The sequence below is a fragment of the Colletes latitarsis genome, chromosome 8, assembly GCF_051014445.1.
Source record: "Colletes latitarsis isolate SP2378_abdomen chromosome 8, iyColLati1, whole genome shotgun sequence".
In the NCBI taxonomy this organism is placed as follows: Eukaryota; Metazoa; Arthropoda; class Insecta; order Hymenoptera; family Colletidae; genus Colletes; species Colletes latitarsis.
The window spans coordinates 29,795,072-29,807,786 of NC_135141.1; the positions used below are offsets into that span (position 1 = coordinate 29,795,072).

Here is a 12,715-nt window from a genome sequence, read left to right on the forward strand (position 1 = left end):
CTACAGCGCGGGATCGATACCGAAATCCGATGAACTTGCACCCTCCTCGCGGAAGATATTAACTTTCGATCTAGAAACGACGCTTCCAACAATTCCTTGTCGTTTCAATCCTTAATTCGAGAAGGTACAATTGGGATAAATCATGCATTTTAATGTGGTATTATGCATTGGGTCATCCCTTAAATTTGAGCTGAATTTGACGAAAATCCTTTTATAACAAGAACATAAAATATCTGTGATAATCCATTAAGTGGCCAACACCTAGTGAACAAATGAAACCTACTCACACTGAATATTCAGTATCGTCTTTATACCAGATTTCTGATTTCCCAAACGTGTTTCAATTGTAACGAATGCACACGCTCGCCTACAGACCCCGCCAAAATAATAGTTTTGCTTCCAGTCAAAAGTCTGGCTCGGCGTTTAACGCTTCGCGACCCTCCAAACGAGAATGAAAATAAAACAGAGACGCTTCAAACGATACACATGCAAATTTGTAGGGAGAGCACTTTCCTCGAGTTCCTCGCGAAATTAACGACCTAACAGTGACTCGACCAGTCACCGTTGCCGGGAACAGACGCTGCCAGCACATTATTCGACGGTGACATGCTCGCGAGTACGTCACGTCGCAGAATCCACAAGCTGTAGCCGCGCCATTATGCTACTCGACGCTACAACCCTTATAGACGCCGCAGAAGTAACTGTTCCCCTCACAATTTCTACAATTATCCTCAATTTTAAAGAAGTCGTGTAATGATTCTCAAAGGCAACACTACGCGTCTGTCGAGAAGTTTAATTTAAATTTAGACTAGTTTAAAACGTAAAACGTCTACATCTAGAAGTATCATGTATAAAATCGTAGTATTTAGTCGAGGTTTCTCTGTATCAGATATCCGTTTATAAAATCGCACGTTCGGACTAAAAATTGTTCTGGTGGTCCAATATTACCCGGCGCGGTCTCTATTTATTTGGGTCGCGCTTTGAAACGGCGAGAAGCGCTAGAATAACAGTGTCAAAGGATTCGAGTAACTCACGAATCGCGTCGAATAAATTCGCGACGCGCAACAGGTAGTTCGCGCCTAGAGTACTCGCGTGCTGGACACGATTCGCGCGGGTGGACATCGCGAAACGAACGATAGAGTCGCTTCGTATCGCTGGGAATCCCTGAAACTCGACGAAAATGGGGTTGCCAGCGGTCGAAACCATCTTACGATATCGCGTTACGCGTTCCGCATGATAAACGTTTTACGGCTTCGGTTTGAACCGCGGGAGAAACCCGATAACCTTGTCTGGACGATGGTCGAGATACGGGGCACGAGAAGGGGGTGAAAAAGAGGGCACGAAAGGTCGGGGGCTGTTTCTCGAGTCGTAGGATTTACGAACACGATACCGAGGTTTGGACGTCGCGTGACGTTTGAAACGTATTTTGCCTTTGTCGTGCGTGGTTTTCGAGTGGAAATTTTGCATTCGATTCGTTCCGTGAAATCCTCGTTTTCTCTCTTTTATAATAATCGAGGTGGTCGTGTACGTACGAATTAAATTTAGTAAATTTATTTCGGAACGTTGTGGTTTCAATTTTCGTTACTAAATCACCGATGCCAATAACACCATCAATTTTGTACGCTGCGTCGAGTTTACGAGGGTGAATATAATCCCCTGGCAACGATGGAGAAATAATAGATTTACGAATGCACTTCGATATTCTAGAATCGTTCGAGCACCGACATAAGTAGAAATAATGAGTAATGGTCAGACGCGATCGCCAAGCACTTGGCAGAGACGAGAATTTGGCTAGTCGGGACTCGATTATTTTATAATCTTCTTCCTATAAACTTGGGAAGGTGAGCTTACAGAAATGAGATTAGAGATTAGGCTATAAATAATCCGACTCGCTAGCCAAACTCTCGTCTCTGCGCAATACAAAGTATTCGATCGCACGAGAACTCGTAAAATCACCTTTTTCGAAATAAAACAGAACTAAACTGGTTTCTTGCACTGATTTATAGACGATGAAGTCAATTAAAAATACCCGAATACATCATAGTAAGCGATCAATTAATTACCCCCGATATCTAATCGTGACCGATCATAAATTGTATTTGTAATCTGCGATCAGAAACTTGTACTAATACAATGAAAGATTACTTTATCTTTTACTAGCCTTTTTATCGTTAACTTGATCGTTTATTCGCAAGCATAATAATTTCGCGATTAACGATTAACGAGCCAATCGCGTTCGATGGTTATATTTGTTCTAACCATTTGTGTAATTCATTAATCATGATTCAATATACGGTAAGAATAATAGCAGATCGTTAATCAAATTACAATTTTCCCCCGGCGTTGTCATTTTTATCACGTCCGTTACAAATTAAACAAATTGTTAATGAGCAGGCGAGTACCGATCTAACGTTTCTCGATCATGTATCTCGTTTCTAAGGAGCCAGGATCGAACCCAAGGAACACTCGTGCCTCGAACTCGAGGAACGGTGGTCGACATTTGTTATTAATTGATCGAGAATGAGTTAACGTTGATGGGATTACCACACGATTCAGATGGCCGAACCAGAGATTCCATGAGAAATTTAAGCGGTCGTCACATAGCACGACGTACCGCGATCATACTCGGTAGCCCATTAATGCCGCCTCTAACACGTGATTTCCGGTAATTAGGTCAACGCCTGCACTCGCGCCATTGTGCGCCTCGCTGCTAGATACTGTAACGTAGAGGCTATAATTTCCACGGTGGGTCTTCCCTCTTTCACAACTTACTTCTTGCCGCGAAACTGACGTAATCAATTTGTTAATGCCTGCATTAACTGCACGGAAACCAAGAGGGTCAAGCTTATAAAAAATTCTCGAAAACATTTATCCAACGTAAAACAGTTCCAGAAAATTATTTACCATTACGTAATTGGAACTGATTTTTGATTTTATGGGAATTTTAATACGCGTAAAAATAAATAAGCAAAGAGAACTGTTGAAACAGAATAATAAAATAGTAGAAATGTCCGAGCAACTTTGTAAATTTGAGCAATAAAAAAGAATGATTTAACCCTTAAGTGGACTCTCAATCTGAACTGAATTACTCTACTTAATGTTGATTTTTACCAAATTGGTAAATGGACATCAACTTTCCTTTAAACCGTTCAAAAAATAATGAACTGATGGAAGATTACATAAAATTTCAAATAGTTACATTTACATATATTATACAATATCAGTTTAAACTTGCGGAGGGCCAAAATAATCCACTTTAGGGTTAAGCAAACGTTGCTCGGTTCGACGAAAGAATAACACCACCTTCTATTTAACAAAATGGGAATCAGTCCCTAGATAATTTACTCAAAATTAAAAATTAGCTTGCATCGTATGTACTGTCAAGGAATGAAAATCCACTTTCCAGACTGCTGTTATCGCTACCCTTAAGGCTCTATCCAGATCCTGCTATTCCCGATTGCGTCGAACTCGTTAAGGGCCGATCACGCAATCCACGATCGACCCAGTCGAAACGCCGGCATTATTTTCAGCGTAAATCGTGGCTCTACTCGGTTATCGTATCGGTGTTTGCATCTTACCTTGCGTGCTGCCGTTGGGCTGGCCGGGTTGCGGGATCCCCGGATAAAGGGACGAGAGATGCGGCGAGGGTTGATCGCTGGGCGGTCCTGTTGAATGCGGATTGGCAGTCGTTGGTGTCGGGGTGGCCGAGGTTACTTGCTGGGATTGTTGGGATTGCTGCATGGTACCGGCGGACGTGGGTGTTGCTGCAGGGGTGCCACTGCCGCCGGTACCAACCCCTTCGCTGGCTGGTTGCTGTTGCTGCTGTTGATGCGTCTGTTGCGGCGTCGGCGGTTTCTGGCCGTCCGTCGAGTCGGTGATCGTCTCTGAAACCGGGCAGCGCACGGTCCAGGTTAGTTTTGTTAGTAATCTAGGACGACAGACGCCTGGGACCGTTTTCTACGTCGGTTCAGCAGTCTACAATGCTTTTCTTTGCTCCTCGAAAAGGGTCTAGCTCCGCCACGTTGCGAAACTTCGGTCTCGTTCGTTTAGGTTTGTTCGATCAATGGGTTTACGAATGGCGTTTCGGCGAATAGATGAGACTCTATGGTAAACAGATGCCACGATTTGCCTCGTTTAGGATGTTCGAGCAGTGTTTTAAACGATGATTAAACGGCAGGAGTATATTGTTCGGTGACGTTGCGAATTTTTGTCGGATCTGTGTATCGAAAAATCGAACTCGTACCACGCTGCGTGAAGTTTGTGTTTTTTTTATTTTTGTTCTAGAGGTCTTCGATGGACCCGGGGATTGGTTAATCTGATCTAACGTGGCGGACGTTATTTCGTCGTCGGGTCGGAAGCTGGACTACGGATGCTCAGTGTGCTTGTACCGATTCGCTGGAACGGCTGTCGTGATCGCAACTATTCATAGGACGTCCCAATTGATGTGTACCCATGTGTTACAAATCTGCGTTCTTCTCTTCTCGGTTGTTCTAAGTTCTTAGCTTGATGGAACACGCTACAGATGCATTTCGAACGTGACAAGAATCGCATAAGAGGGTTATTCGATAAAGCAAAGCATGCGGGGGATGGATCAGACAACAAATGATGAAATGTACTTGTCCATTCGACACATATTTCGGGGGAACATACATATTCAGTGGATACATACTTATGACTCTTCTTAGATAGCTAGACACTTTTATCAATTATATTGTCCCTTTTTCCCATTGGGGGTGTACAACTTGTGTTCTCGATGTCAACTGCTTGGAAAATCAGGATTCAATGCTGGAAGCATATTTAACTTCAAAGACTACCAGTTGTTACACATTTTTCATAATCATTGAATACTCATTTTCAGATAAATAAAAGACATAGAAAATCTTCTTAAATTGCTCTCTTTTCCAATCAACCCAAAGATGGGAAAAACCTTTTCTGTCTTTATTCGACTTATTTATAATTCTATTTATCGTTTACTCGAAACATTCTCTCGTTTTGTAAGATCGATACGATGTGCATTAAAAAACAAAGTAGTAATGTACTCGGTATTGCAAGCACGTTGAAGGCAATTAAATGAAAATCGATAGCTCCGAACGTGTCAGAGTTCGAAACGATCTAGTCGTTTCGGTAACAGAACCGCAAGTTTGTCAACGGTTCGTTATCTTCCCTGAGAACGACTCTGTCCATTTACCAGGAATAATTAATTACAGATTTCGACCTGCGTAGCTCCGGGAAACAGCGTGTTTCAAACTCGAGCGTTCGGTTCTCGCCGGTAACGGAAATATGAATAATGGTGGGAGCTGCTAAAGAGTTTCAAACTCGATACTCCGGCAGGTTCTTTGACAGAAGATACGTTCAACGGGCATTGTTGCGCGGAGTGGCGGGAATCTATTAATCAACGGAGCCAACTCGAGTCGCACGAAGAACCAAGAGGAACGTTTTAGATCTACTTTCGTAATTACATTCTATGCAAAGTGTCTCGCGCATTATCGTCGAGACAAGGGAAGCCTAGACGGAACAACAGGCGCTGTTTCATCACGGCTCTTCGCGCTAATCTACGAACTATGAACGCAATTTCTGCGATGCAACGTGTTAATAAATACCGAACGCGTCGATCGTAAATAATTCTCCAGCGAAATAATCGTGACGGGTTGTTTTACAATTATTTCTAATGTCAGATCATTACGAAAGTTTTAATAATTTTCGATAAATTTAGGCATAGTGTTTTGCACCACATTGAATATTTTCCCGGTTATCGTCGATCTCGTGCGAGATAATGGAGCCATTTTATAAGGATCGCCTGGCGTGTATAAAATAACCATAAATGATAAACTCCGTGTCGCATGTTTTACGAGAATCTCGCAGACGCTAAAATTTTACAGGAAGTTTCACAGCTTTTGATGGCAACATTTAACCTCGTTTAGAAACAGAAACTTAAGCCGCCAGCGCTTATCTTATCACTTTCGTCGGTAAGAACGACCGTAGCGTTATCGTCCCACGGTAAAATAACCCGTCCAACCATAATCGACCAAGCTATCGAGACTGCAATTGCACAGCGGAAGTACCGAAGGAGCTAGGTGCCAAAGCGAAATAAACTCGAGATATCTTCGTAATTAGGTGCAATATGCCAAGAGTTCTATAAAAGAACTATAAATCAACAAATACGATTAAATTGCTTCGCGATTGAAATACCTGCCAGTAGCTGGAGCAATGATTATCCCCGAGTTTATTTTCCTTAGAATGGTACAAACGCATTTTAGATAAATCAAATCTCACGACCGCCTGGCAAGAGATACGTTTCAAATGGTCTAATAACAGAATAAAATTGAAATATTAATTCTGCAGTGTCTCGAGGTCGAAACGAAATTTTCGAAACCCTTATCGCAACGATGTCTGCTCGCGTTCGTTTCGCGTTCCACGAAACGGCGATGCTTCTTCGAGATTGGTCACGTTTCCTAGCGCGAGATGCACCGTCCCGCGATTCCGGAAATTGTGCTCGTGTCTGGACGATAACGACCACGAAACCTAATTACATTCTTCCACGCGTTACGGTGCCTCGTGGCCCTTGCCCTTCGCGCCCTGTTTCATCCCGCGGGGTCCTTATTTCCTGATCAGCCGGAGAGTGGACAATTTCCACGCGTATGGAACCGACACGTTCGCGGAAATTTACGAACACCAAGGTCCGTGTGTCTCGAAAGCAGGAAACCGATGGGGAAAAGTTACTGGCCAATTGGAAGTCGTGGAAATTCTCCCTCGACGGAATTATTGAATCGTACACGCTTCTCTTGATAAATTTTAGCTTTCGTGGATTTCAAATACTTTGTAAATTTTAGTTAAATCACGTACCATGTACCACCAAGGTTGCTATCTTTTATGTAATTTCTGAAAAATCTAGCGCTCCAATTGCTAAGAAAAAAAAAATAAAACACCCATAGTGGAGATGGTAAGAATATATCGAGGTACGCAAACTTATCAGAACAATTTATCAGATCAGATTTTGCATTGGTTACCGCGCGGCGACCGATGGCGAAAGCTTGCTAACCTTTCTAAATTTACATAGGGTAATTAATGTCAACTGTTTAAAAATATAACGCCGCGCACAGATTCGATGCGCCCCGAATGCAACGTGTTCGAAACGTCGATTTAAATTGGAAAAGTCCCCGGGAATAGCTGGCTGAATAGTGCAACGCCCAACCCAGATTCTTATCCGGAACGGTGGAACGTGGATCACGCGGATGATAACGTATCGCAAAAGGGTAAAGGACTCACCATTTTCAGGAAACGACGTGGACCTTATCACTGGTAGCAGGATTCCTTTCTGTACCAACTCGTCTCTGCTGGCTCGTACCGAGATTTTCCTCTCGAGCGCTGCAATCACGACAAACAAAACCACGATCATTATCTCCAATAACCAGTAAACATATCTTCCATCAAATAAATTAAACTCTATTTAGAGATCTCTGTGAGACTAACGTTTATAGAAAAACAGAAAGCTAGTAATATTATCGCAAATGTACAATGTACATGGTCACACATTATATTTTTGATAAAACATTTTTTTTCTCGAAACTGCGTAGGATTTCGGGGGTATGTCTATTCACCAAAAATGATTGTATTTGACCCCCGCAACTGAAAATAATTTTTTTAGAACGATTCGAAAATTTTTTTTTTCGCCGAAAAATTTAGGCACCCTGTCTATTTTTCTTAAAAATTCCTTTTTCATTTTTAGTAATTTTGTTTGACGCCCTACAGAAAAGTTGTCTAATACTTTTTTGTAGGTACCCATGAGCTCTACTTCAGAAGAAAGTTTCATTGAAATATATTCACAATTGTAGGAGTTATGGCTGTTTGAAAATTGGACCATTTTTATGGGGTTTTTCTCATTTTACGGGTTCAAGGACCAACTTTTCGAATATTTTTGCGATTTGTACAGATTCTCCATCAAAATACGCGTAGTTTGCTTTTTTAAACATTAAAATCGTCCAATCCGTTCAGAAGTTATGGTGTTTTAAAGATATGCAAGAAATTTCAGTGAAACATATCAATGGATGGTCAGACATTATATTTTCGGTCATGAATTTTTTTCTCGAAAGTGCGTAAGAATTCGGGGGTATGTGTAATGACCAAAAATGATTGTAATTGGCCCCTCTAGCTAAAAATAATTTTTTTAGAACGATTTGAAATTTTTTAATTTTGCCGAAAAATTTCTGCAGCTACACCCTGTCGATTTTTGTTAAAAATTCATGTTTGAGTTTTAATAAATTTGTTTGACGCTGTACGGAAATATTGTCTAATACTTTTTTGTTCACACTACAGCTGTCTGTCCATCTATACCAATTCAGTGAATAGTTTCTCAACTATACGTGACAACGGCCGTCAAAGTCTTGAACGAAATCTTGAATTTTGATGAATTTATACTTACACAAGGAGGCGGCCTCGAACTTGTCCGATTTCTTTTTCCGTTTCCACTTCCACGGTTTGAAGAGTCTACCGAGGGCCGAAAACTTGCTTTTCCTTTCGAGGGGTGGTGTCCTCGCCCCCGACCCCAAGCTATTCGTCCGTAAAGCCGCCCCATTCTGTTTCTTTGCTGCAAAACAGACAAGAAATATTATAGATTAGTATCAATGAAAATTATATTACACAAAGTATGGTCTATTATCGTCTATTATACATAAACGAGGTAAAGAATCGTTAGTGGGATGAACGCTATCGCTGTATCACGAGTGTTTTATAGCATGAGATACACTCTTCCAAAGTGGAACAAAATATTAAAAAGATCACGCATCAACTTGTAAGGGGATCCTCCTAAGAAGGCTTTAATCTTCGTAATGGTTTTAATGGGTCGATTAATGGCTAGCTTATGGTCACTGGTGGTCAACAGTGAGGTTGACATTAAGGTCAGCGGTCCAGTGAAGATCCAGAAGTGGTCAAGAGGTGGGACCAATCGAAATAGTATTGTTCTCTAGACCAAGCGGTTCTTGACTCTTCACGTTGACATTGTCTCCCCACTCTTCGACTTCCCTACTTAAAGACTACCGCTGGACAAATTCTTCAGTACCCCTGGAGCATCCAGGGGGAACGGGTCTCGCGGGCCGAAGTCAGGCCATTCGTGGAGCGGTGACCACTGGGGGGACCAGGAGTGACCAGGAGTGACCAGGACTGACCAGGACTGACCAGGACTGACCACTACTGACCAGTGCTGACCAGTGCAGATCCGACTACTGACCACTACTGACCACTACTGACCAGTGCCGGACGGTGATGACCAACGGTAAGGATCGTTTAAAAATTCTCTCCCCTCTTCTATTCTATCGTCTGATTTTGCCTTGCTTGTCTAACTGATGGTGCTATAATATGAATATTTTCTTATTTTACAGTTGGCCCAGTGGCAACAGCGGCTTAGTGGTAACTATCCTATGTACTGACGACAAGTAGTAAGTCCACTCCACTAATTTCTATTTTATTATATTTATTTGTTTGTTTGATGTGAATTCACCTCTATTTATTCATCTGATTTTATTTGATTATTATGAATGTTCCTTTTCTCTGTTTCCATTTTTACATTGTTTGTTGAATTGCTTTGATATGTATAATATTGCATGATATAATAATGTAATATTGTTTTCAATCATGTACTGTATTTGTTTCTATACAATTTCAGGTATTTTTATTCCACTGATTAGAATAAGATTTTTGTGGTTTACGTTCTTGCTCGAACTCTCATAATAATCTGTGGAGGTACTTTGATTCTTTCATTTCGTTTGATTGTTTGGTGATGATTCAATTTGGGGTCTCGATCTAAGTTTCTTTCATTACTACGAATGTTCGTTTTGATATGTACGACACTGCATTGATTCAATTTGGGGTCTTGATCCAAGTTTCTTTCATTATTACGAATGTTCGTTTTGATATCTATAACATTGTGTCGATGCATATTCCATATTTGTTTCGACGACACTGATTAATATAGGATTTTTATTTTTATGTTTCAGCTTAAATTCTTCTAATATTTTGCTTAATTTCTTTAATGATACTAACACAAGTAGCAGTTTTTGTTTCAGGTCAGATCTATTGCAGATCAATTCCAAGGACATCGAGGGAGTACGCCACAACCGCCGAGGGATTCAATCATCGAGGGATTCAACTACCAAGGGATTCAACTACCAAGGGATTCAACCACAGAGGGATTCATCCGCCGAGGGACCTTTAATTCCAAGTACATTAGTCTTAAGCTTCGTCGCGAATATTAAAATTAACGTCGAAGATTTCTCTATTGTCCGTGTTGCCGCGCCCTACCAAGTAATTATTGACCAAGTAGCTTCACTTTCTCTCGTCCTTTCGTTTCCCGTTTCGATCACCACTGCTTTAATGTAGAAAGCAAGTGATCGGCCGTGTAGTTGGTCCAAAAGATATAATCGCCTTCCCTTGGTAGCTCGAGATATCAAGGGCAGTAGATTCGATCTTAAGATCCGCTGCATGGTTTAGCATCGCGTCGCGTCGCGTATCCCACGATTTAGCTTCATCCCTTCTTAAAAGAGATAATTACTTGGTACCACTAATGTAGAAAATAGGAGTCTCGTTTTCTCCTATCTTCTCAATTTTAGTTCCGAATATACTAGATCAAATTTCGACGTTAATTTTAAGTCTCTAGTGTATCCGCGTATGTGCCACGCAATTGTTTACCAACTAGCTTCTCGTTCATTCGTTTCCTCGTTTCTCGCTTCGATCACCACTGTTTCGTAGAACGAAACATGTGATCGGCCGTCCAGTTTGTCCGAAAGATCTAGTCGCCTGCCAATGATAGATCGATTTCTAGAAATAGAAATCAATCTACCAAGGGTAGTGTTGATTCGATCCGAAGATCTGCTGCACGGTTCAGCATCGCGTCGCGTCGCGTCTCCCAGAATTTAGCTTCACCCCTCTTTTTAAACAAAACAATTGCTTGGTACAATTAAACTAGACTTAAGCATCGACGACCATTGCACGCGTCCCCGTATGCCAAGTAATTATTTAACAAGTAGCTTCACTCGATCTCGTTCTCTCGTTTCTCGCTTCGATCACCGCTGTTTCGATGAATGAAACATGTGATCGGCTGTCCAGTTGGTCCGAAAGGTCTAACCGCCTTCTCTTGGTAGCTCGATTGAAGGGAAATGTTTCTTCGCTGGAAGGTGTGGAGTTTCCGTATCCTGCGGAAACGCACACCTTCCAGCGGGAGTCGTTCCTGTCTCAGGTACTCTCTCTTTGTCAGACAACCTAAGTCGGGTCCTTCGGGCTCCCGGCGGGTTGCGTTGGAGAAATGGAGACCTCGATTCAGGGATGCAGCATTCATTTTTCTATAGAGATCGAGTTAGCAATTGCAGTAGGTTCGGTCTTCAGATCCGCTGTACGGTTCAGCATCGCGTCGCGTCGCGTCTCTCACGAATTAGCTTCACTCCTCTTTAAACCAAATAATTACTTGGTATAATTAAACTAGACTTAAGCGTCGACGACCATTGTACGCGTCCCCGTATGCCAAGTAATTGTTTAACAAGTAGCTTCACTCGATTCGTTCTTTCGTTTCTCGCTTCGATCACCGCTCTTCCATTGAATGGAACATGTGATCGGCCGTCCAGTTGGTCCGAAAGGTCTAACCGGCTTCTCTTGGTAGCTCGATTGAAGGAAAATGTTTCTTCGCTGGAAGGTGTGGAGTTTCCGTATCCTGCGGAAACGCACACCTTCCAGCGGGAGTCGTTCCTGTCTCAGGTACTCTCTCTTTGTCAGACAACCTAAGTCGGGTCCTTCGGGCTCCCGGCGGGTTGCGTTGGAGAAATGGAGACCTCGATTCAGGGATGCAGCATTCATTTTTCTATAGAGATCGAGTTAGCAATTGCAGTAGGTTCGGTCTTCAGATCCGCTGTACGGTTCAGCATCGCGTCGCGTCGCGTCTCTCACGAATTAGCTTCACTCCTCTTTAAACCAAATAATTACTTGGTATAATTAAACTAGACTTAAGCGTCGACGACCATTGTACGCGTCCCCGTATGCCAAGTAATTGTTTAACAAGTAGCTTCACTCGATTCGTTCTTTCGTTTCTCGCTTCGATCACCGCTCTTCCATTGAATGGAACATGTGATCGGCCGTCCAGTTGGTCCGAAAGGTCTAACCGGCTTCTCTTGGTAGCTCGATTGAAGGAAAATGTTTCTTCGCTGGAAGGTGTGGAGTTTCCGTATCCTGCGGAAACGCACACCTTCCAGCGGGAGTCGTTCCTGTCTCAGGTACTCTCTCTTTGTCAGACAACCTAAGTCGGGTCCTTCGGGCTCCCGGCGGGTTGCGTTGGAGAAATGGAGACCTCGATTCAGGGATGCAGCATCCATTTTTCTATAGAGATCGAGTTAGCAATTGCAGTAGGTTCGGTCTTCAGATCCGCTGTACGGTTCAGCATCGCGTCGCGTCGCGTCTCTCACAATTAGCTTCACTCCTCTTTAAACCCATCAATTACTTGGCATAACTAAACTAGAAGATCGGAGGAACTTGGGTTCCTTCTATCTTCTCAGTTTAGTCATTCAGATTGTAAAATTGCGAAAGGGAGATCGATGGAACTTGGATTCCATCTATCTCCCTTTGGGTCTCCACTCGCAGCAACCTCCTCGTGGTGAGACCTGGGTAATATTATTTAGCGTTTAATTATTAATCGCATCATTCTTAGCTGGGTAATGCAATTATTAATTAAAAACTAAAT

The 12,715-nt window shown here is 42.3% G+C and overlaps 1 protein-coding gene across 14 annotated transcripts in view; it reads right to left on the minus strand.

Moving 5' to 3' along the window:
• Positions 1 to 12,715, minus strand: part of LOC143345011 (phosphatase and actin regulator 2) — a 275,992-nt gene that overhangs the window by 171,920 nt on the left and 91,357 nt on the right. For 13 of the 14 annotated variants that reach the window (XM_076771699.1, XM_076771700.1, XM_076771694.1 and 10 more), the window contains 3 exons: positions 8,420 to 8,584; positions 7,267 to 7,365; positions 3,579 to 3,884 (listed from right to left, as the gene is read on the minus strand). In XM_076771699.1, coding sequence (XP_076627814.1) covers positions 3,579 to 3,884; positions 7,267 to 7,365; positions 8,420 to 8,584 — 570 coding nt within the window. The remainder of the gene's footprint in view (positions 1 to 3,578; positions 3,885 to 7,266; positions 7,366 to 8,419; positions 8,585 to 12,715) is intronic. The other variant, XM_076771705.1, reaches the window with a different exon arrangement.